The following is a 25,019-nucleotide window of genomic DNA, read 5'->3' as shown; positions in this document are numbered from 1 at the left end:
GAAGACCCAGGTTTGACTACACACAGTGGGCACAATTTGTGAAGCCAGATTCTGGTATCCCCTGCTATCATACTGCTGGAATATTACTAAAGGAGGCATAAAACCACTCACTCACTCACTCACTCACTCACTCACTCACTCACTCACTCACTCACTCACTCACTCACTCACTCACTCACTCACTCACTCACTCGATTTTAGTTGTTTCCAAAGTGCTATGTCAGACTGGAAGTTCAAGTTTCAATCTAACACTGTCTGTTCCACAAAACTCTCATAGAATAAGACAATTAAAATGTCCACTTAGGTAAATTATAGGTTAATGGATGTTGGTGTGCATGCTAGGTACATAAATACGTTGGTCTCTCTTAGCCCATAATATACACTTGCAAGAGCTACAACACTAAGACTGTGTACTCAACACAAAGACGGTGTAATAAATGGGTTATCAGCAGTTATGAACCTAAATATTCCCAGTAGTAAGTAAGGGGATTATGTTTTCACACATGGTATAAATTACTGAGTCTAGACCGAAGGTAGAAAGTTGGCACCACTCCATGGAACACAGCTCTGTTTATAATTTTTGTAAATACATGCAGAGTTGTGTTCCTTACTAGTGCAGGATTCTCTGATATTTCTCCAAATTCCACATTTGCACCATTCATATTCCACTGCTGTTCTTGTTGGTGTCAGCAACAAATATTCAGCGTCAACATACACAAAGTGTTTATCAGTTGTTAACAATTTGTTATGACTGTGTCCTCATTTTTGAGAAAGTTTTGATTTGATTTGATTAATCATGCTTGTACTTGCTTGTGTCACTTTAAAGACTTCTGAGAGTGTCACTCATTAAAACACAGACATACTTTGAGTTCCTGAAAATGAAACAGTCCCAAACTATCCCTGTCAACAACATTCTTGCGACCAAGTCAATAAACATGCTGATAATTTAACATGTCGACATTTAAACTATTCACAAGCTTTCAACCAACAGCTGTACCAAAGGCCCTGAGTCCTGAGACATTTCTAGGCATCTTCTTCTCAGATTGGATTTCTTGTCAGGAACCAACCATGATTCTTCAGTTTCACAAATAAGGATTTGAGTGGACTTGAAAATTGTTTTATGAGCTTGGTTGAATTGTGTTATTTTATGACGCTGTGTTATCATGAAACCATGTGTGTGGAGAAGGTGAGGTTAAGGATGTCGACTGAATGACAGACACAAATCGCTTTGATATTTTTTAGACTTGAGTGAAGGAGGTGGGTGGCATGCGGTTGAAAATAGAAAATGGAATTTTGATGACTGTGCATACAAACCTGAAAGGTTATCCTGTTATAAAAGTTGGAAAGCGATGGGGAAAAAATTGCTTTTAAGTTTGATTATTTAAGTAAGCTTGAGGCTGGGCTAAATTTATCCCGTGTGAAGTATAGGCGCATTTAGGCTGTCATTCATGCAGTTTGGAATAAGTTCATGTGTGAGTTGTTAGGCTAGTATTTGATTACTATTGTGACCGTATATCAGACACGTTTATTCAGTGTAAATACCACACAGCCAATAGTCCAAACAGCATATCTGTAACTTCCACACTTGAGAAAGTACAAATGACATGAAAACATTCATAAAATGCCTTTTATCGGAGCTATATATCACTGAGATGTGATATTGGATTTGCTCAGAGTTTGGAACCAGACTCAATGGAAACATGTTATGAAACAGTTGAGTGCCATGTTAAAAACACTGACCTTGGCACCCAGAACATGTGAAACATTTCCAAGATTGGACATTTTAAATATATTCCAATTTATTATCCCCCGCAATGCATTTTGTGGGGAGTATTAAAATACACTCTGTCGGTCAGTGCACATTTATCTTTTCTGGAGCAGAACTTGAAAACCATTCAATATTTCTTCACCAAACTTGGCACATAGATAGATCTGGTGGTGTACTGGTGCCTTGTGGTAGTTTGGGTATTCAGAATAAAATTACTTCTGACGTTTCCATGGCAACAAGTTTGACTTTGACAGAAATTAGGTGGTTGTGCTCATTTCCGGAGCAGAACTCTAAAACTGTTCCCTATTTTTCCCCAGACTTGGTACACGGCTTGGTATACCAGTGTACTGGTGACTTTTGCTAGTCTTTGGAATTCTGAATTAAATAGTTTTGGCATTTCCATTGCAACAAGTTTGACTTAAGCTGAAATTGGTGGCAGTCTTCTTTTCCAGAGCAGAACTCGAAAACCATTCCCTATTTCTTCACCAAACATGGTACATAGCTTGATCTACTGGTGTGGTTGTGCTCCTTTCAGGAGCAGAACTTTTAAAATCTGTCATTATTCTCGTTCCTATTTTTTTCTGTAGACACACCAAAACATTTGGCATAATTATAACTTGTAGGCGTATTCATGAAGGATATTTTGCTGTTGTGATCGGATCTTGATGACTCTGTCTTCTCGTTTTAAGTAGGTTGTGAGCTGTATTATTATGATCTTGGGGCACAGGTCATTTTTTCATGTGAGGTGTCTCAGTTCACTGTGAGAGTTGTCAGATTTGTCTCCCTTGGGCATGTGTGAAACCATTGATTGAGGGTTCAAATCTTGGTTAATACCGATATTCTATTTAGATTTGTCAACACCATATCTTGTGCCTGGGGTTAAAAAACCATAATCACATGGATTATATAGGATAATAATAATGTAGCTAATATGCCATTCATGGCATGTTCAATTCCACATCTCGATATACCTAAACACAACAGGGGTGGTGGGCTAGCCTATTGGTTAAAGCGTTCGCTCGTCACACCGAAGACCCGGGTTCGATTCCCCACATGGGCACAATGTGTGAGGCCCATTTTCTGGTGTCCTCCGCCGTGTTATAGCTGGAATATTGCTAAAAGTGGCATAAAACCAAACTCACTCACTCACTCACTAAACACGACAATGGGATTTGGTTGGCTATGGTCATCCCGATGACATGAAGATGTGTACTTTGTCAGTTTTTATTTCAAAGATGAAAGAGAACATGTTATTTTATCTCAAATTATTTGTTCACAGAGCAATGACGATTCCACGTCCGGTTGTGTATGACCAGCTGACATCTCGTCTCCGGGAGATGTATCAGATGACCTTGAACATCTTCTATACTCAGAGTAATGGTGAGGTATGTACCCCTGGCCTAGTTAGGATATAAATAAGTCTGATAGTTGAGTCATCATGTATATCAGTAAGTATGTATACTTGTGATGTTTCTTGCAGATCTGGGCATAGCTTAGTGGTTAACATGTCCATTAGTTACGCTGTATGTGGCATAAAACCTCGCTCACTCACTCTTGCAGATCTATGTGCCACTGCTGACACAGAAGGACTTGGACTCCGCTGTTCAGCTTGTCGACCAGAACGAACACGCCAACAGTCTGAGGCTCTACCTCACATACGCTGGAAATACCAACCACCGCAACTCGGGTGTTGACGACAACTACTCATGCAGTCCACAAAATACACACGTATGTTAATTGACACGTTGACTGATTATCTCATTATTCTATGATATCTCATGTTTTACAATTCAGATACGACAATTTTCTGCGGATTTAATTTTAATTGCAAATCAGTCGATCTTGCGATTCGTTTAAATCCAATGAGAAAATATTTAGGGGGTGTGAGATCCCACTTATCAAAATCAAGTAGCCACATCTGTGTCTCTTGGCCCATCAAATTGCAGAATTTCGCGTCCCATAAATTCAGGAAACAGAGCCAAGCTTCGACTTTCTGAACTGCTTCCTTAGCTAACACGCAATTCGGTCACTGCGATCAACACAGCCAATAAAGATCACAGTTTTAGACATACATCGGTAAATGCAAATGGCAGCACAAATGATGAAAATTGTTTCAGCGATTTATCTACCAAAATAAGATGAAAATTTTTACCAGTGATCAAGAATTGTTAATCAATGATATCGATAAAGTAGTAAGGAATAAATTCATGTGGGAATGGCTTGAAAAAAAGTCTGTTAAAGTAAACACTTTTAGGAAATATCAGAAAGTTTGGCAAACTTTGTATAGCAGGGATGGCATTTTATTCTGTGAATCTGCAGATTTAACTGCGAATGAATCAGTCCTTGACCCCCATCTGATTTTCCACAGAAATCACTTGCACCTGTTGTCATCCCTGACACTGATAATAGACAATGTCAGTTATACCACTCAAAAGAAATTAAGGCCCCTCACACTCTTTAAAAGTTACAATGAATTATATCTGTTAACTGTAGTTACATGAAAAAATTTAATTAGTTCATGATGGACAGTTGTTGTTCTGACATGGTGCTGTGTGTTACAGGTGCGAGACACTCCCAGCCCTCCTCCTGGTTCTCTACCCCCCAGCGAGAAGCATTTCCGGACCGGGTCATACAGTTCCCTCGGGGAGGGGCAGTTTATACCCGAACAAGAAGGGGTGAGTACAGAAGGGAGTGAAGATGTCACCTTTACTGTTTAAGTTTTGATTTTGCTGGAGATGAAGTGATTCCAGGACCCATTCAGATTCGGATTAAAATTGGTCTGCAGAAAGCAATGCTTGTTGTAAGAGGAGACTAACTGGATGCAAGTGGTCAGACTTGCTGACTTGGCTGACACATGTATCCCAATTGCATGTATCCCAATTGTGTAGTTTGATGCTCAAATGTGACAGACAGCTTAAAATTCACTCACTAAACAGTGGGATATGTGAAGATATCAAGAAGCATAGCTGCTTTGTTCTGAGTGACCCATCATATCTTGTGACCTATATGAAACTCATTGTTTGGTTTCTGCTGGAAAGGAACTGAGTCAATCTTCCTGAATTTGGAGGGAAATGTAACATTAGTTGATAAGTTCTGTGACTCAGAGTCACTTTTTCTGATAGAACTCATAGACACAATAGATTACATCTTCAGTATCCATTTGCATCACAGCGTTAGGGTGCCTTTTGATTAAAGCATTTGTTTCCCACATGTGCTCATTTCTGTAGCAGCAAGTCTCTGTTGAAAGCTACATTCCTCTGGCATCCCAGAAACCTTGACATTGTGGCTCATCCTCATGCAAGTCATTGTGTTTCTAGGTCTGTCCAGGCTATAAACTTGTTCATGGATGTCACCAAAGGAAAGTACTGTCGGAAATTAAAAGAAAAGGTTTTTTTCACATTTATCTCTACAATTTTTGTAGTTGATATGTGAAAGGGTGAAATATCTGTTAAAATAAGCTTGGCCTAACTACAGTTGCAGAGGTAGGGAGTTGGGAACGTAGTAAAAGGACTTTACTGAGGAGATATTGGTGCAGAAACGATTAGTGCAGAATTTTCAAAGTCCAAAGTGACTTGTTTGGAACAAAGATACGTAAGATGTTTATCAACACATGAAATAGCTAAAAATATCTTGGAGATAGCCCCTTGTGCTAGTAGGCAGTGCATGCATTTCATATCAGATGAGTAAGTTTTACCCGATATTACGAGTAAACATGTTTTTCTGGATAACTTCTAACACACCTCACTGAATGCCCAGTTAGGCCAAAGTGAGTTATTTCGATATATCCTGTTTTGCAGTTGTGTAAATTTTAGGGATACAGAGTAACGGCCTAAAAACAGTTTTTTTTTCTATTCCCGACAGTACTTTGCCACTTCCCTAAAGCTCTGCTTCATGTTTTGGCTTTCCTTCTTGAGATAAACTGGATAAAAATAAAATCCAAAACAGAGCAGTTAAACCATATTCACACAGTCACTCACTCACTCACTCTGCATATGTAAAGAGGCTATGGGGACAGCTGGGTGGGTAATGCATTTGCTTATCATGCAGAGATCCGGGTTCAGTCACCCCTTCCCAATGGTTAACACATGTGAAAGCCATTTGTGGTGTCCCTGCTGTCATATTGGAATATTGCTGAATATGACTTTAAATTAAACTCACTATCTTTGTAAATATTTATTTGCATAAATAAACTTTATCTAAGCTTCACACAACAAACTTTCATACTGATGGAATATTTCAAATTATAAAGACATTTTCCTGACTACTTGTACCAAACTGTATTTAGCATCGCCCAAATTTAAATTTAAAACCAATCAATCTACTCATTCATGTGAATAATCAAACATTAATTGTCAGTTGTTAATTGGTCCTTGACATTATGTCAGTAAACAGATGATTGACACAAATGAGGTCAGATCATGTTTCCATTTAGAAAGGAAGAATGGTCTTCCCAGGGAAAGACACTTGTGTACCTACAGAATGTACTAGTCACAGAAACATAATCGATTATAGTTAACTATTCTTGTGATTATCTGTAGAGGAGATATGCGACATGCATTTTCATTGTTTTCATCATTGTTGGTATGTAATAATATAACAATAATGATTTATGTTAATTATGCAGTGTGACAAAACATACAGGCGTCATCTGGTGCTGTTTGTATATGGGCCGTGAAGTGTAACGTTTTTTTCTCCTGAATATTTATATAATGATTATCTGTGTATGATTATTATAATTCCACTCAGTAGCCCTGTAATTTGGTGTAGGGATGTGCATACATCTGGCATTAAATAATGTAATCAGTATTTTCACATTATGATTTCAGACTTTATGATAATAATGTTTAAGATATGGAATTTACAAAGAATGATAGTAAACAACTGGAGTCCAGCTATCTCTGTGACGGTAATGTAGGGTTGTGTGGTTATTGCTTGAAGCCAGTTTAGCATTCTAAACCAGTGCTTTGTAAATTTGTTTGTATTTATTTTGAAATTAAACTGTATTCTGTATACTAAAAATGAGCAGATGTTTGGTGAATCTCCTTGTTGGATAATAATTAATATTTCTTTTTTTAGTTTCCGTGTGGTTGAAACTGACATGTTGTTTTGCAGATCGGGTACCCCAGTCACATAGGCTCAACAGACAGTATATCCTCAATAGACAGTAGCTATATCAGTGGACAGTGAGTATATCAGACAGTATACCCTCAATAGACAGTAGCTATATCAGTGGACAGTGAGTATATCAGACAGTATATCCTCAATAGACAGTAGCTATATCAGGCGACAGTGATTGATGTGTGACATCCACATGTGGTGATTTAGGAAACTGCAACATTTATACACACTGTTATCTAGGATAATATTCATGCATTTAGTAAGGGATGCAATACATTGGTTGCAATGAGGGATACACTGCTTTCAATGAATGGCTGTTCATTAGTGATAGGCTAAAAGGATTCCACTAGGTGTAAAAAACATTCACTAAGGTCAGACCAATTTTATTTCTTGTTTTACAGATTTTTGTCCTCTGAAAACTTAAAGGCAGTCTGGAAAAAAAATAAAAACAAAATTTCCAATCAAAGTAATATTCCTTCTAAATGCTCAAAGTATTTTACTTTTGGCAATTTATGAAGTGAATATGGGTGAAAAAAAACAGCCTAAAAAGTATTTTCTTGTGAGTTTACATTTTTAGCAAATAAAAACATTAATATTTTATTTCTTGAGTGGGGAAAATTATTTTTTTTTGTCTTATTCTTGAGAAAATATGGCAGGCGGATCTGTAAAACAAGAAATAAAATTGGTCTGGCCTAAACATTGTTTTAAAAAGAATGCAGTTGGTGCAGGAATGGATTAGGATCAAGAATTAAACCAGATAGTGCAATAAAAGATGCAGTAATGCAGTTTTGGGTGATCCAATTTGGGATGCATTTGGTTCTAAAAGGAATGTTGGTACAAAAGGGGGATGCAGTTTTGGATGTATTAAGTTTCATAAGGGATGTAAGAGAGGATGTAGTTGGTGCACATTGAGATGCATTATGTTTCATGGGGAATGCAGTTTATGCAAGAGGGGATGGAGAGGGAGTAGTGCAGTAATGTTTAAGTTAGTACAGTAATGCTGGGGATGCAGTTGGTCAATGAACGATGTAGTATGTGTGATGAGGGATGAAATGTGTTAGATATGAGTTTTGATTAGGAATGTAGAAAGTGTAATGAATAATGTAGAAAAATAGTTTTGTACTACATTATATGAATTCTTGTTGCAGTAGTAACGACACGTACCCATTTCGGGGGCGCCGGGATTCCCGGAGAAGTGTGCTTTCTGATGGCTGCAAGGACGACCCCAGTCAAGGTAAGAGTCTCCACATCAGGACCTGGTACTTTTATATGTGTAACACTCTCAAAACTCCTGCATCATGTCATATATTTGTTAGGACATTAAATTGAAACCATTTGATGGCTGGTTTAGACGTTTAGTCCTTATCGAAAGAGAACTCTTTTTCTTTTGCTTCTTTAAATTGTTTCTTCTTTGACTAGCATTCTAAAAGTTGAGTAGACGAAGAATGAGGACATTGTGGTGGACATGAAACTTCTCTGTTCTGTATAGGCAATGTTTCGACACAGATCTTATCTTGTTTAAGTTGTTGTTTTACTTTGGATGCAATGGAACATTTCTGTATTGTTTTTCTTTTCGATCTTTTCAGCAGGGCGACGGCCATTTGGAACATTTCCACGTGGTTATGATGCTGTGAATCACCCAAATGTAGAAGGTACATGAAATGTACAGCTTGAAACATGTTCCCCAAGAGACTGTCATGTGCTTACTTTACTTTCAGTGTTTTGAAACATTTAATATTTCGTTATCTCTCGGTAACTGGATGATGATGATGATGATGATGATGATGATGATTATGATGATGATGATGATGATGATGATGATTAGGAGGAGGAGGAACAGTACAATTTGTAAATGTTTTGTTGTTGAAATATCTATTGCTTTCTTGAAAATCTTTTTCAGTTACTTTGATCATATTAAAAGTCAATTCAGTGTACATGCAGGTGGCATGGATGATGATAACAATGTCCCATTTTTGTATCCTTAGGTCACCAGACATTTCCTCGCTCCACCATTCGACCGAAGGGTCCAGAACACGACACAATGTCGTTACGTTCGATCGTGTCCCAGGGCAGTGAGGGAACAATGAGTACATGCAGCAGCAGCAGTAGCGGCCTTCCCCCAGAAGAAGATTCCCCCTCCATGTACAGCTTCTATAGTCTACAGTTTTCTAAATGTAGGTGTTCTACTTATCTGCTGTTTTTAAACTATCACTGGCCAGCCATGTCTGGGTAATGTGTGAGGTATTGAAGAGCCGTGTCCCTGTTTCTGTCACCAGTGGTCATACCGATAATATAGTGCATTACTCTTTGCCCTCTCACCGTGGTTGTCACACAGGAGATCCACCATATAGCTGGAATATTGCTGAGTGTGGCGTGAAACTCACTCACTCACACAGGAGATACTGAAATATGATACAAGGCAGTGTATGAAATAACTGCTGACTTGCTAGTACGTGGGTAGTAAAAGTCCAGTTGGGCCAGTAGATCTTAAGTAATGTGCAAGTGGACAGGGTCATTTTGTAGATATAACACTCTCTCTGACTTGTCAAGTTTATAATACACTATTAAGTCACTCAGGATTATGGTCTAATAAACATGTTCATCATTTCTGCAGCTTACCTTTGTGTAATCTTTTGCTTAGTTTCATCTTTCAAACTTCAGGTTAGTTATTTTATGGGTTTGTAACTTTCAGGCATAGCTAGCCCAGACTGGCTTCCAATAATTGGAACCCATTATGTATCACTGTACATGGTTATCTCCCCTCACTGCCACTCAAATGTCATCATGGATATCAGTCATCATGAAATGACTATCTCAGGTAGCCCAGTCTACTCATACCTGCCTACTCTCACGCTTCCTGCGTTTGTCTTGTGCATTTGAGCCTCATGTCACGCACTCATGGGCAGGTACCAAAATCTCACACATTGAGAAATTTGACCCTACCAAAAAAATGTTTAATGTATAAATAAAATAAATATAAGATTAATGTCATGCATGTTTTTGAAAATAATGCCACCAGAGACCTTGAAAATGCATCTCAAAATGCCTAAAAGCCGTTTTCGATCTCGGCTTTCCAAAAATCTGCAGCATTGGGAGCTCTGAGGGTTGACAGCTATGAGTCATGTAAGGTGCTGTTGTTGATTGTGCCTTGGGCCCAGACATGTGCCAGATGCCCATACGTTTGGATCCCAGTTTTTTTCCGGATTATATTTTTAAGGTTTGTTGGCACCCACAAATTTTCTCGAAGTGGTAAACGTCTAAGACCAGCATAATTATTTCCTCAAAGGATGCCCCATATCTTTTTTCCCCTTTACCACTTGAGATGCTTTTGCATTTCATTATAGAGTATCATGTCATCAGGGATCTTTGTTCTTCTTCATTATTATAGCTTCATATTTCAAATCTTCTACAAACAGGAAAATACATGTGCCGAGAGTCATCTAGCTCATGTAATTGATCACATGTTTTTATCAACAGCTCCAAGAGCGCCCTCTAACTGGAAGAAGGGGAAACAACTCGGTGTTGGAGCATTTGGAGAAGTGTTCGTGTGCTACGATGAGGACGCAGGAACAGAGTTAGCAGTGAAGCAAGTGCAGCTGGGGAACGTCAATGCAGAAACCTCAAAAGTAAGACTGGTGTTTTAGACATCACAACTTCTGAAGACCTGTAAACATTTGGAAATTTTTCTTAAAATATGATTAATTTTTGCAGTTTTGTTGGACACTGTTGTTGTATGTTGAATGAATGGCAACTTTGCATTTAGAAGAATCCCTGGGAATACAGCCATAGGATAAGGGAAACCACAAAAAACCTTTATATGCTGATATCATGTTTTGGACAGTGTATTCTGTGATTGGATGATAATCTTGAAAATGCTGAAGGCCGTGTTGTTTTACAGGAAGTCCGTGCCCTGGAGAATGAGTTGCAATTGTTACGGAACTTCCACCACGAGCACATCGTCCAGTACTACGGCTGTCAGCAGGACCGTAAAGTCTTGTCAATATTCATGGAGCTTATGCCAGGGGTATGTCAGCTGCTCATCTGCATCTGAAGTGTCATTCCGAGAGGGGCGGTGGGGTAGCCAAGTGGTTATTGCTTTCGTTTGTCACGATTGAGACCTGGGTTCAGTTCCCCACAGTGGCACAATGTGTGAAGCCATATTTTTATGTCTACCACCATGATGTTGCTGGAATATTGCTGGAATATTGCTTTCGTACTGCGTTTAGTATCCTCTATATTCATTTCCTCACTCTTTCCATGATGTTCAAATCCATTGATGCTTCATTCCTCAGATAACGTCAACTATTACTCAACTATTCACTGAATTGAGTATTATATTTATAAGAAACATGCTGAGGGTACCCTGTAGAATATGAAGTAATGGTAGTATTCTCAAGCTTCATTTAAGGTACACTTAATATCTCAGAAAACCCACAAATATATAACACACAATCATAATGCTAAAGTAAAATTCTGTTGCCCTGTCTGCTATTCCCCTTTGTAAGGTTACTCACTGTATTTTCTTGAACTCTGATGTTGTTCTGATGTTTGTGTTGTTCTAATGTTTGTGTTGTTCTGATGCTTGTGTTGTTCTGATGGTCGTGGTTTACTGCTTCAGGGTTCTGTGAAAGACCAGATCAACAATTATGGCGCTCTGAAGGAGCAGGTTGTCAGGAAGTACACTCGCCAGGTTTTGGAGGGGCTAGCGTACCTGCACAAAAATGTCATCGTCCATAGAGATATTAAAGGTAAATACAGGATCTACTAGAGATATAATTGTATTCCCCCCTGGATTTCTTACTTGCCATCCTGTTCTGTTGTACTTGGCCATGTAAAGAGCATTTTGGCTGTGAGAAAGCTTTCGAAACAACCTATGTAGATATTGTAATGACAGAGATATCAAATATGTGGGTATTTGTTAATGATATTGTATGTAGGTATTTATAATTGTATTGAGAAGAGAATTCATCTGACTGGGTAGTAATTGCAATACAGGCATTTTATGAGCCAGGTAGGTGTGGTTTGTTGGCCTAGTGGTTAAAGCATTTGCTTGTCACACCAAAGACCCAGGTTTGATTCCCCATATGGGTACAATGTGTGAAGCACATTTCTAGTTTGCCCCACCATGATATTGCTGAAATATTGCTACAAAGGAGTAAAATCTAAATTGATTCACTCAGTATAAATCAGGTCACTTATTGTTTACTCTAACTTTACATAGATTCATGGTTTGGAAATTACATGTTTACATCTGTGACTGTTTTTAAATACTATGTTCTCTGCAGCTGCAAATGTTCTTCGAGACAGTAATGGAAATGTCAAGGTCGGTGATTTTGGTGCATCCAAACGGTTACAAACAATATGTAGTGCAACAGGCATCAAGTCAGCCGTTGGTACACCTCACTGGATGGCACCAGAAGTGATCAATGGCGAGGGTTATGGAAGGAAAGCAGATGTGTGGTACGTATACAGTAACATTATATCCTGTTCTCATGACGTTGGACACTGAGTTTAACTCCAAGGGGTTCATCTTGAAGGTGCTAAGTGATAACTGCAAACTTTGTGGTCGGAATTATGATTAATGAAATGAAAACTTGCTTAGGTTTTGCTCTCAGAAATATGATTGGTTGATTCAAATATATGCAGTTAAATCAAAGGGAGGTAAATCTGAGTGGTTAAATCAAAGGGAGATTACTTTTGATGAAGTAAAATATATGGTGCACAATTCAGGAAAGTTACCTCTCTGCATTTGAGATTTTCACATTAGATTGAAGCATTTATTCAGTTGAAATGATTTGCAGGTATATGTAACTTAAGTAATATTCACACACACACGCACACACACACACACCCACACACACACACACACACACACACACACACACAAAAAAGACATTACCAGTTGGATTGGGTGATTGCCCAGAATCAGATTTTAAGTCTCATTTTCTACTGTCATATTGCTGAAATATTGGCGACTGTTTCAATAACCAGCTAACAACCCTGTACATTCACATCAGTAGTAAATGTTGACTCTTCTTTGTTGCAGGAGTGTTGCGTGCACTGTTGTTGAAATGTTAACAAAGAAGCCACCATTTGCAGAATACGAAGCCTTTGCTGCCATGTTCCAGATAGCCACATGTAAACACCCAAAATACGATCTTCCGAAAGAAACTTCCTCTGTCGGAAGGGATTTTCTGACATATATGTTCAATCGAAAGCCAGCCGATAGACCTTCAGCTGAGGACTTGTTATCACATAGATTTTTCCGGGAACTGACATAGCATGTGGCCTTGACCTTTAGGAATTATCAGATCATGAGACTTGTCTTTCAAGCATTTGGCTGCAAAATGATATTTATGTGTTTGAAGGACAAAAGAAGGTAGCTCTGTTTCATTGGAGGACGGATATTTACATGTGTTGCGATGTCTCCAAAAGCACATCAGACATAGGAGGTCTCAACAGAACCATGTTTACTCCAGTCATGAATGTGCAAAGGAATCATCAGATACTGTGTTTTGTGTTCTGCAAGTGCTCATTCTCTTGCTCCGAAGTCTGATTATGCAGAAACACCGTTATTGTACACATACGTACGTTTGATGATGATGTACCTGTGTAACTCTCCGCAAATCCAGAAGTACGAAAATATCTAAAGCATTTATATATTCAACATCTATGCATTGCTCCCCGGACCCAAAACTGCAGGCAGTGGAGGAAGGGACAATATTCCCTCCATAATTGGAGATCTCTTGTAGGGAGTGGTCTCCCCTTGTGAGGTAAATGATGCAACTTCCTGTGGATATATTGGCCCATAATGTATATGCATATATGCTGATGTATTTTCAGTTCAGGTGGTAACAGGGCCTAATTATTGATTATCAACAATCGTTATTACTAAAATTACTAACACTGACCCGAGTTAAGAAAATGAGTTTGTCGCTTCAATAGGCTTGCAGTCTTCAAGATGCTTGGGGTGTTCGTTGTGAGGAAAGCAAAACCAACATACCACATAAGTCGGAGATTAAGATGAGTGACCTTGACCTATATCCCAGATCAAAAATATGTCACTGCATGTTCACATTCACAAGATCCATCACCATCATCATTCATGTATAATGGTGTCAAATTGTAAATCGGCTTGACGTGGTCAACACATTTCATGGATACATTTTACACATGTATTTGAAATAGCGGAAGACAAACCCACCGATACTGTGGGTGTGCACTCATCAAATAGTGTGTTCAGGAATACGTTATTACAGAATGTTCATCTTTGTCCAGTTGGAAGTTTCCAGTTTCTCGAGAGGATCCTTGCTGCGATGATACTGCAGAGTATTTTTAAAAGGTTTCTTTGACGGGATGTTGGAAAACTGTGATGTAACTGTCTCAGCAGTGTTATTGCAGCTATGATTGGTTGAGTTTGTTACATCAGCTGTGATTGGTCATGTTGCATGCCTTGTTAGGAAGTATCGCACTATTACTGGCTCACGTGATCTCCCTTGATTTAAACTGTTTCTGATCACATGACACAGGACGAGATATCTATACAAAATGGCCACAGTCTGTATCTGTCAAAAAAAAAAGACCTGGCTAGAGCAATTGCAACCTGTTCGGAATTCTTGCAGTATGCTTTTACTGTCACTATCCTGATGGGTTTGGTAGTCTTCATCTGCTTGATGTACTCATTTCTAATAAGGAATGCGACGGAAGCCATTTTGTCCTTTGTCATGTGATTACCATTTGAGAAAAACATCCAGTATTGGTAGATTATAAAAACTGAATTGATGCAGGCAATTCTTTATGATTTATTTATTAGATAGGAATTAGCAAAATCTAAATAATTATTGCTGTTTTGTGATAAATAAAAATATTTCAAATTGAAATGCATAATTCAAGGTGGATAGATTTTGCATAAGGATGTTCCCAAAATGGGGAAGTTAATAAGGATGCAAACAGGAAATATACTGCATTTCCCGAACAGCATAATATAGCACCTGCCTTGAAGCATCTTCTTGTTCTGTTAATGGCTACACCTGTTAAATTGGTAATAGTGTTATTGTAAATACTTTTACTGGTTACATTTACAAACCAAGGTCAGGTAGATCCAACCAGCAGATGTGGAGAAACCTATTCTATTTCTTGTTTTAAAGGTGGGAAATTTATGGTAGGTTACAATATACTAGTAGAAAGGCTACAACAAATTAATTACACTGTCAGCAAATTTGACAATATTATCAGAACATTTAAATATGCTCTCGAACACTGTCAGGGCTTAGTTAGATATGTCAAACTTAAAGCTGTCATGATTTAAAAGTTTGTCTTCATCAGTCATCATGAGGTTTGTCAAACATCGGAAACCTTTAAGTATATGAGGTCTTTCAACTTTGACACTCTGACGTTTGATTAAACTTCTTGACATGATGCTTTAGAACATAAATATCATCAAAGTGTTCAACATTTTCAAAATCTAACATGGCTGACATTGAATTTATTAGTTGTGGCTTGAAGGTTTTAGGTGCAACTCGTAGAAACACCTGTTTTGTTTGATAATCAAAATCTTGTTGTTGGATGTGTCCCAGTGTTTAAGTTGCAAAAACATTGTAAATTATTTATAATGGTGCCAAATATTTAGATAGTAATATATGAAGAAAAACCAAGCTATTGGTCTGATTAAACAATGCTGACGTTATTGACGATGAAAAATGATACAAATTTGACATCTTGAATCATAATAATGTTATCTTTTCAAGCATCTCCATGACTTGATCATTAAATTGCATAATAATTGGAAAATTGAGAAATTGTAAGTTGTGATGACTCAAAGGAGAATGAAATAAATCTGATGAAATGTCCTAACCCAAGGGCATTGGACGGCTGAAAAATGTTGTCAGTAAGAATGTATTGATGCCAGTTTGTGTTGTTAATACAACTTACGATTGGTTTAGTGTTTCTCTATTGGGCTAGCCCATCTTAGGGCCAGTTTGCACGAAACCATCTAAGCGTTAAGTTCATCTTAAAGCGGAGATCTTCTGTGCAAGTGGGCCCAGTGCATGTTTTTATCATCTGTAAGTGCTAAGATTAGGAACAGGGATCCTGTTCACGAAAGTCTATTTTCATATTTTTACCCCAAATTTGTGTGAATATGCATATGAAGTGCAATCACCCCTGTTCTGTATATAGTGTATAATTATATCAAAGATATTCACCATGAAAGGCTGTGCTGACCTTCAAAGGTCACGTGATGATCTGACCTGCTAAGCACTTAGTGACCTTGTTGTTTTTATGAGCCCTGAAAGTCAATTGTGATAAAGATTTTATCTCCAACAACCAAATTCCATTCATAATATTTTCGGCAAAGTAAAAATGAAACTTTATGCAATTAAAATGTGTGCCTTACTCTCCTGTTTGGATAAAGATGGGATACAGTGGTAGTAGATTTGATTTGGGTTTGTCTTCAGAAATTGTATAGACATTCAGAAAATTGTCTCAAAGCGTCCCATCTTTGTCCAACAATACAAATTCTCCATCCAACTTCTGGCGCAGTTACCTCCCCTTTCACTGTCAAGGTGGTAGTTGTCTCCCTTACTGTGATTGTAGGCAATACTGTGTTTCTAGAGACAGTTGATTCACTTTTATATATTATATATCATACACCAGTCAACTCACAGAGTTTGATGGCTTCACCTAAGATAACCATCATCTTACCCTACATAAGTTAGCATTTTATATATTTTAGTAAGTCATTCCATTACTCATCTTGTACAGACCTTTTGTATAAAGGCAAGGAAAAATAAAAAACATGAAACATATCATGGATTGGTTATATTTGCCTTGTGCATCATTACATCGGGGGACACAAAGAATGGACTACCCATTACACCCACCCACACTTCGGCATGACAGGGCTCCAGATAAGGGCTGTATCGGCATATGTACAGATAAAAAATATGCATGATACAGTAGGTGAGTGAGTGAGTCAAGTTTTACTCAGCAATATTCCAGCTATATGGCGGCGGTCTGTAAATAATCAAGTCTGGACCAGACAATCCAGTGATCAACAACATGAGCATTGATCTGCGCAATTGGGAACGGATGACGTGTCAACCAAGTCAGCGAACCTGACCCTCCGATCCTACGACAAGCACAGTCACCTTTTATGTGATACGGTAGGAAGAAAGCAGAAAACGTAGCAGATATACACCATTGGTGTATGGTCTTAGTATCAATACTGGACATATTTATCTGAAAAAGTATTGCTTTATTGTTTATTGATGTATTTACACAAGAGTAGCAATGTTGTGGTGCATATATGAAATGGAACACGAGTTTACTTACATGCCATTACATGGCATTCAGCATTCTAACTTTTCCAAATACTCTTATATTGAAAAAATAAGGCGTATTTACTCATGTTGAAAAATTATCTGGAACCCTGCATGACGAGCAATGACTAACCAAGATGAGGTGTGGAAAAATATGCCAACTCGTAACATCTACTAAATTTAGTTTTGAAAAGAAAAAGTTAAACCTTGCCAGTAAAACCAATCCAGCTAAGAGCAGTGTATTCTTGGTTGGTTGTCATGTAAGCATACGTAGATAAAAAATACAACTAACTGATCAGATTCTAACTGAATTTACAGGTAGTTGGACAAGTTTGTTATGATGTCCAATATAGGATTTTTCAATTTTCACACCCTTCAAGGACATTGCTGTCCAAAGGAAGGATACTGGTTTCCCTTTAACTGTTTACCATATACAGTACAGGAAATATCTCCGGTTGCATAATGATTTATTCACAATTTACATCAAACAACTTTTCTATAAATACCATAAGGTTTCACTGGACAGAGAATTTCCCGGGAGCTGAATACTACAATAACATAATTCCTGCAACATGTTTTTTCTTCCTTTGTTTTAACCAGAAGACTTTCCATACTGAAGCAGCGCTGACTATCACATCAATGTAAAGGTGTTCTTCACACAATACGTTTCTCTTGGGTTTCATTATCACAGCGACAAGAGTATGAGCAAGTGAATTGTGTTTTAGGCTGCTTTTAGCAATATTCCAGCAGTCAGCGAGTAACCTAGTAATGGACTTCACACGTGTATCCATGTGGGGAATCGAACCTGGGTCTTCAGCATGATGAGCTAAAGCCTTAACCATTAGGCTACTGCACCACCTGTCCTAATCTGAAATAACTGAGAAGATTAATTCTGAAGAAAGACGTGAAAGGCAATGATGATTAACAAAAGATTTGCTATCACAGAAGCACTTAAATGACTGACAAATGATCACGTTTAAGCCATCTTGTTCTTGTTTCTAATACTGTAAGAACACAATTTAATTTTTTTACCACCATTACCAGCTGTAACCAAGACAGTTACATTTCTTCTGATATTTCATTGACAAATTCAATTTCTTTCCCACTTGAAATCAACTTGTCCACAAGTGACATATTACACATTGATCTCTGAACAGGGACCTTTTAATAGTTTTGAACAAAGAATTCCATGGCAAATCTAACTACCTTTAGGTATGAAGTTTAAGTTCAATCCATGGGATTAAACTGCCATTATTTCTCTGTGGGAAGTTCTCTCCATAACACTGTATTGACCTAAATTATAAAGCAACAATGACGAGAGCAACTCCTCAGCAGTGGAATATAGACTGTCACAACAAATTTGACTTGCATTGAAAAAACTCACTTCACTTGTCAGCTAAGATATTTTCACAAAATCATTCTAGAATCTTACCATGCTCATTGTCACCCTAAATACATGCAGAGAGTCTCAGCACCACATAAGACACTAATTACAGTCAGATTTATGACTGGTTGGTTGTTTTGGTGTTTAACGCTGCACTCAGCAATGTTCCAGCTGTATGGCAGCTGTCAATAAAGAGTTGAGTTGGAACCAGACAATCCAGTGATCAACATCATGTGCGTCAATCTATGCAACTGGGATATGATGACATGTGTCAGTAAACCTGACCATCCAATCCTGTTAGTCCCCTCCTACAACAAGCACGGGTCCTGGAGACTGATTCTAACCCGGACCTTCACTGGTGAATGTATCCATACAACAGGCCAGTTCCCCTCACATCAACACAACACTGCAGTAAGAATGTCATGTACATCTCTGCATGTTTTGTCATGATTAAATATTAGCCAAATGGCCTGGCATAGATCCAAGTCTTCCATACAAGCAGCAATGAGAACAAAGTGTGCACTCTGTATATACAAATTTCTCCTTCACTGACCTTGCCATAGATTTATTTGGCCATGACACCGATAAGGATGAGGTCAAAGAGCTCCATGTGTATTTAGGGCTGACAAATGTTCAATTGTATCATTGCAACATCGTGCAAAGTATCTTTTAAGCAGTTATTAATTATTAGTCCATGCAGAAAGCATCTTCACTCAAAATTTAGTCAGTCTTTAAGAGTTTTATATCTTTGAACCTTTACAATGAAGGTCACGACACAGAAGGTTCAATTTGTCCTTTCACTTTATCTGCAAAATATGGCTTGACTTCATCTTGTAAATTACCAAATTGTGCAACTTCTTCTTCAAAGTCCTCATCATAAGCAGCCTTTTCGTTGATTCGGGCAAATATGGCCTGAAATTTTTTGTCCCCGTCTGACAAGTATTCCAGCTTAACATCCTCAAAACCAGTTTCTTCAAGCATCCACATAAACCTGACAGGATCAGGGCTACCATACTTCATAAGTCCTCTACGCTGTGCCATTTTAATCTTGTCAAGGTTCATTGTTGTCACCATTGTTGAGCCTGGCTTCATGACTCGATAGAGCTCCTGACTAGCAACCTTCAGATTGGGCCAGAAGTAGTAGCTGTTGCAGTGAAAGACGCTGTCAAATGTATCCGTGTTGTATGGCAGCTGGATCACAGAGCCCATGCACAGGTCGACCTTCCCACGTTGAATCTCCTGCTTCATCCGACGACTTGCCTTCTTCAGCATCAGTTCAGAATATTCTATGCCGTAGATCATCCCAGTCCCATCTGAAACAGATTGTGTCATCTCGGTTCAACTACTGATCTTGAGACTGATTGGTTGGTTGTTTGACCCAGTGATCAACATTATGAGCACCGATCTACGCAACTGGGATATGATGACCTGTGTCAACCAATTCAGCTAACTGGACTGACTGATCCTGTTAGTTGCCTCTTATGACAAGCATGGGCTGCTTAAGACCAATTCTCACCCAGGTCTTAATGAATACTTTTCATGAGAAAAGTCATACCTACTCGTGGTCAAAACAACACCTCCAGAGTTGAAATTTAGCATTTTTAGCACTATCCCTGCAACACCGTGGCAGTGAACACCTGACACTGGATTCACAAAATGAACACATGTGGGGAATTAACCTAGGTCTTCAGTATGACAAGCGAGCACTTTGACCAAAATACCATGGCAAAATTGCTACGACAATCCAGTGATCAAAAGCATGAGCATCCATCTGCACAATTGGGAAGCGATGACATGTGTCAACCAAGTCAGCAAACCTGACCTCCTGATCCTGTTCATCACCACTTACTACAAGCAGTCGACTTTTATGGGTTGCTGAAGGGCTATTCTACCCCTGACCCTCACAGGTCTTTATGAATTCAATGATGAGTACCAAAAGATTTACAAGTAATAACACGTTTAGCTATAATGTGCCCAGGTACTGAACCATTGATAGTGTTTACTCCAGCATTTCTAGAAAGGGATCCAGTGGCCCACCAACCCTTATTTATGTAGGTTATTAAAAAATACTGTTGGTCATGTCAAATTGCTGTGATCTTTTAGCCATGGTTACTAGTATCAGCTCACTTCCACTTGTAAAATTTCAAAAAAGAAACCATTTATCAACACGATGCCATTTAGAAAGTGGTCAAATGCAACATATGTCATATTTAGGATTTCACTATCTCAGTAAAGTACAAATTCTTGTACTTTTTTGGTTGATTCCAGTGGAAGTCGCGGTGGCTGAGCGGGCCAGGCGGCTGACTTTTTTGTGCTGGCGATTAGATGCCTGACTCTGAGGGTGCGGGTTCGAATCCCGGATGGGAGTCTACCAAAAAAAGTACTAGAATTTGTACTTTACTGAGACAGTGAAATCCCAAATGTGTATAATTAATACACTAAAAATGAACTGAAGCTCCACATTTATTGACAACTCAACTCAACATTTCAATAATTAGTGTATGAATGGTACAAGGGCACTGCCTAGAATGAACATTGCACTGACATTCTTTTGTCTGAGCAGACTATTTAACCTTGCTTATCTTGCACCTCATGGAGTTACCATGGTTACAGGCGCTGTCTTAAAGTGTACAAGAAAAACATACCTTTGACATACTTGTAGGCCTCCTGCAGACCATGACCAGATCCAAAGCCAACCTCCAACACCTTATGATGTGGCTGGATACGACTCAGACGAGCAGCATTTTGCTCCAGGTACACATTGTACTTGTCAAACAAAAATTTCTGCAAGTGAAATCAATAAATATCATCTTAAGCCATGACAAGCAAGACATTTTGATAATGGCTTCTCAGAGTTTACTAATTATTCTCCATGAGAGTCATAAACTTGCTGTGACAGCTGAAATGTGGGTCAGAAATGGTCATCAACCCATACTTATCATGAGAGGCGTCTAATGGGATCAGGTGGTCTGGGTAACTGACATGGTTGATGAATGGTGTCAAGCAAGTTTTAGCAATATTCCAGCAATATAAGAATGAAGATTTTATGGATATAACTTCTTTATATGAGAACACAACGTTTCGGAGTTAATGCTTACTCCTTCATCAGCATTAACTCCGAAACGTTGTGTTCTCATATAAAGAAGTTATATCCATAAAATCTTCATTCTTATGCATTTCACTTCTAAATGATCTTCAAAGACTTCCAGCAATATGATGACAGCGACACAAACCTATGCTTTAATCACTAGGCTACCTCACCATCAAAATCTAGTTAAATGTATTACTACAGATACCACATCAGTCAGTTTCATTATGCATATCTTGTGTGTACATCAAACCCAAGATCAGACTAGGACGAAGTTTGTATTACACTTCATACTTCATATACTCTGATTAAAGTGTGAATGTCTCCTAGTTATCATACAAGCATAAACCACTCAAATATCATTTCAAATAGCTCACAAATTGAAATCATGCATGTCTAAACTAGTGTTCACGATTGTGTTTCAAAGTAACAGGACATTTGGTCCTGTAAGTTTCAGATGTCTGCCTGACCCATTAAAAATTCACAGGACCCATAGAATTAAGTTAAACAAACATTTCAGATTTAATGTTTCTTTTAACTGGCACTGAAATTATAAACAAATAATAACATTATATGATAACAAACATAAGACTTAATAACAACAAACAAGTGTCACATGCCACAAATAAGAACTTCACACAAAGACATTGTGAAATATTCAGTCAGACACTGGGGCTGGCTGTTTGGTGATTCTATCTGACCACTGGTGAATCTGCCAGATTTGTCAGAGGGTCAGATGCCATTTGTGGACACTGCTAAACTTTGTCCATGCTGCAGAGTCACAGAAACCTAATCTTCCCCCAAATAACCCGAGCAGTGGTTACCATATATCATAGTTTAATCATCATGGCAATGAACTAAGTGTATCAAGATGAAATCAACACTCACTGAAACAAAATTTCCCACTAGACCTTTCTTTGGACTCCTCAAATTCTCTGCTATTATGTTTCTTAGTCTTGACGTCATTTTGACCTGCAACAAATCAGTTATGTTGATGAATACATAGCATAGACGGTCAGAACGTAATCTCCTGGCGGATTTAACAATTTTCCTTAATTGCTTGCGAACATACAGAACACGGGTAATAAACTCTACGATGGCAACTTGTCAGTCACTAGCATTATTATGATTGACTGGATGAACTGCAGTCTTCCCTATTTATCAATAATATCATGTTTATTTAGCACATTTTTATACAGTTGTCACACAAAATGTACCACAAAATGTTCATTCTCTCGGTTTCACATGTTTGGAGGAATTCACAGTGCGTGTGTGGGCGATGAACAGCTGGTGAATGCTGCTTCTATTTACAAGAAGGGGGGCACTTTCTGCTAAGAAAGACCCGTGAAGGTCCCGGGGTAGAATAGGCCTTCAGCAACCCATGCTTGCCATAAAAGGGACTAAGCTTGTCGTAAGAGGCGACTAACGGGATCGGGTGGTCAGGCTCGCTGACTTGGTTGACACATGTCATCGGTTCCCAATTGCGCAGATCGATGCTCATGTTGTTGATCACTGGATTGTCTGGTCCAGACTCGATTATTTACAGACCGCCGCCATATAGCTGGAATATTGCTGAGTGCGGCGTAAAACTAAACTCACTCACTCACTCACTCTGCTAAGAAAACAGTTTAGAGATGAAGAATCTACTTAAACACATTTTTTCAAGCCACGAATGACTTCCTGAAACAAACAAACGATATGTGTTAATGTGAATAAACTTACTCTAGCAAATAAGTGATGACAGGATGCTGAGTGTGGAAATAAACATACTCAATGTCAAACACAAAGTTATTTTCGTCACATGGAGGCGGCCATGTTTTTCCGTGCGAATCACGTGATTGCGTTGGAGCATTTACTCACAGAGAAAATATTTCAAACCGTAATCTTCCTTGTTTCACATGTTTCACCAAATAAAATCATAATATGCCTGATCTGAAAACAAACAAACAATTCTGCTGATAATTAACACAGCGGCTCTCGGTTTCAGTGCTTCAGGTTATGATATTGAACATAAGTTAATATTTGGTCGTTTATCTGGTTAATGTTGTACAGAAACCCTTTTTGATTAGTATGTTTTTAAAAAATACATGTAAATATGTTTAGTTCCAGGGAGACTAAAGACGTACATTATCCCTGATAGTACATATTTCAAAACAGACTTCAGCTATGATTGACATCTAATGTCGTGGAAGCTGCGGTAGATTTTGAAGGCTGTTTCAATTTATATACTAGTATTTGTGTGTTGTTTACCGCCGCACTGCTCCAGCTAAGAGGCGTCGGTCTCTCAATAATTGAGTCAGCACCAGACATCAGGAAAATGGGTCTAAGCTATTTGAATACCAAAACGTGTCAGCCAAGTCAGTGAGTCTGACCACCCCATCCCGTTAGTTGCCTCGCCACCAATTCTAACTCAGATCTTCTCGGTTCACTTACGCTGTGATAATCCTTCCAAATTATATGTACACACGCTTACTCTCCTCAAAACGTTGGAAATACTGAAGATGATTACGGATAGCCTGGCCAACACATTTATGTAACGTGAGGTCGGGCATTGTCATGCTAGCAAGATCCCACGTTGACGTTGTGTAAAGACATTGGCACGGCAAGGCGTTATGTCGAAATGGTCCCTGGCAAAAAAAGCTCGACTTCCTGTAGTCGATTTCGGCCGGGCTGTATGGTCGGAGATTCGGCGCTGTCAAGGTGTATAGGTTGTTGTGGATGTTAACATATGTCATTAACACTCCCAGTATTGTTGTGTTTGGTCCATAGATTTGAGATGTCTGGACGCGCCGAAATGCCTTATCACCTCATGCTTGTGTACATAATACGGCCAATTTAATGGCGTTGCGTCGTTGAACGTCTGCCTATCTTGGTATTATTTTGTCGTCTTTGGTGGCATAAAACGATGCGTGTGGACCACCGTTGGTGTGAATGCCTGTCTGGGTTTTTAAAGCCCACAGTCACGGGTATCAGATCGGGTGACACACAATTTCATGATTCACGTCAGGTGCACTTCAGGTAGAGTGCATTTTACCGATTCACTACAAACCTGAGTGTAAGCTTACGTTTTTGTTCAACGTCTTTTTAAAACGTTTTGTTGTCGGCCACTGTTCCTGGTCGGATTCAGCATGGATTGGTTTGTGTTAAATGTTTTTTTTTCTATAATTAAAATTATTCCTATGTCATTTTTCTTTCCTTTTTTACACACAGTCTACAAGAAAAATAGCAAGGTGGATCAACGGATGTTAATGGATGCATAAAAAAGGGTAAGACCTACAGTAATAAATGATAATCAACAGAACATGATGTTTTTGCAAGATGAACACAACAATGAAAGACAAC

General features: G+C 38.6%; 2 protein-coding genes across 4 annotated transcripts in view; one reads left to right on the top strand and one right to left on the bottom strand.

Moving 5' to 3' along the window:
* LOC137297605 (mitogen-activated protein kinase kinase kinase 2-like) overlaps positions 1-16,692 on the top strand; it is a 92,179-nt gene extending 75,487 nt beyond the window's left edge. Inside the window, exons 5-16 of one of the 2 annotated variants that reach the window (XM_067829458.1) lie at positions 3,048-3,153; positions 3,329-3,496; positions 4,330-4,443; positions 6,881-6,951; positions 8,035-8,120; positions 8,473-8,538; positions 8,872-9,060; positions 10,364-10,512; positions 10,785-10,910; positions 11,505-11,634; positions 12,172-12,346; positions 12,933-16,692. In XM_067829458.1, coding sequence (XP_067685559.1) covers positions 3,048-3,153; positions 3,329-3,496; positions 4,330-4,443; positions 6,881-6,951; positions 8,035-8,120; positions 8,473-8,538; positions 8,872-9,060; positions 10,364-10,512; positions 10,785-10,910; positions 11,505-11,634; positions 12,172-12,346; positions 12,933-13,167 — 1,615 coding nt within the window. In that variant the 3' untranslated portion in view covers positions 13,168-16,692. The remainder of the gene's footprint in view (positions 1-3,047; positions 3,154-3,328; positions 3,497-4,329; positions 4,444-6,880; positions 6,952-8,034; positions 8,121-8,472; positions 8,539-8,871; positions 9,061-10,363; positions 10,513-10,784; positions 10,911-11,504; positions 11,635-12,171; positions 12,347-12,932) is intronic. The other variant, XM_067829459.1, reaches the window with a different exon arrangement.
* A 963-nt stretch (positions 16,693-17,655) lies between these two features.
* Positions 17,656-23,532, bottom strand: LOC137297604 (uncharacterized methyltransferase YdaC-like). 2 transcript variants are annotated; one of them, XM_067829456.1, is made up of 4 exons: positions 23,400-23,532; positions 22,566-22,649; positions 21,235-21,373; positions 17,656-19,902 (listed from the first exon to the last, which is right to left on the bottom strand). In XM_067829456.1, the coding sequence occupies exons 2-4, from the start codon at positions 22,641-22,643 to the stop codon at positions 19,358-19,360; spliced, it is 762 nt and encodes a 253-aa protein (XP_067685557.1). In that variant the 5' UTR covers positions 22,644-22,649; positions 23,400-23,532; the 3' UTR covers positions 17,656-19,357. The 2 variants fall into 2 exon arrangements, with proteins under 2 accessions (XP_067685557.1, XP_067685558.1); XM_067829457.1 differs by having other exon boundaries at positions 23,448-23,508.
* Between the last annotated feature and the right edge of the window lie 1,487 nt (positions 23,533-25,019).

Source organism: Haliotis asinina, chromosome 10 (genome assembly GCF_037392515.1).
Source record: "Haliotis asinina isolate JCU_RB_2024 chromosome 10, JCU_Hal_asi_v2, whole genome shotgun sequence".
Classification (NCBI taxonomy): Eukaryota; Metazoa; Mollusca; class Gastropoda; order Lepetellida; family Haliotidae; genus Haliotis; species Haliotis asinina.
Note: the sequence above shows the minus strand (reverse complement) of the source record. Positions and strands in the feature narration are given on the sequence as shown.

Coding starts and splice junctions, on each gene's coding strand:
- LOC137297604 (XM_067829456.1), bottom strand. CDS start 22,643: ATGACGTCAAGACTAAGAAACATAATAGCAGAGAATTTGAGGAGTCCA. Junction 21,374..22,565: donor TAGTGGGAAATTTTGTTTCA/GTGAGTGTTGAT, acceptor TTTCACTTGCAG/AAATTTTTGTTTGACAAGTA. Junction 19,903..21,234: donor GGCCTACAAGTATGTCAAAG/GTATGTTTTTCT, acceptor AATCTGTTTCAG/ATGGGACTGGGATGATCTAC.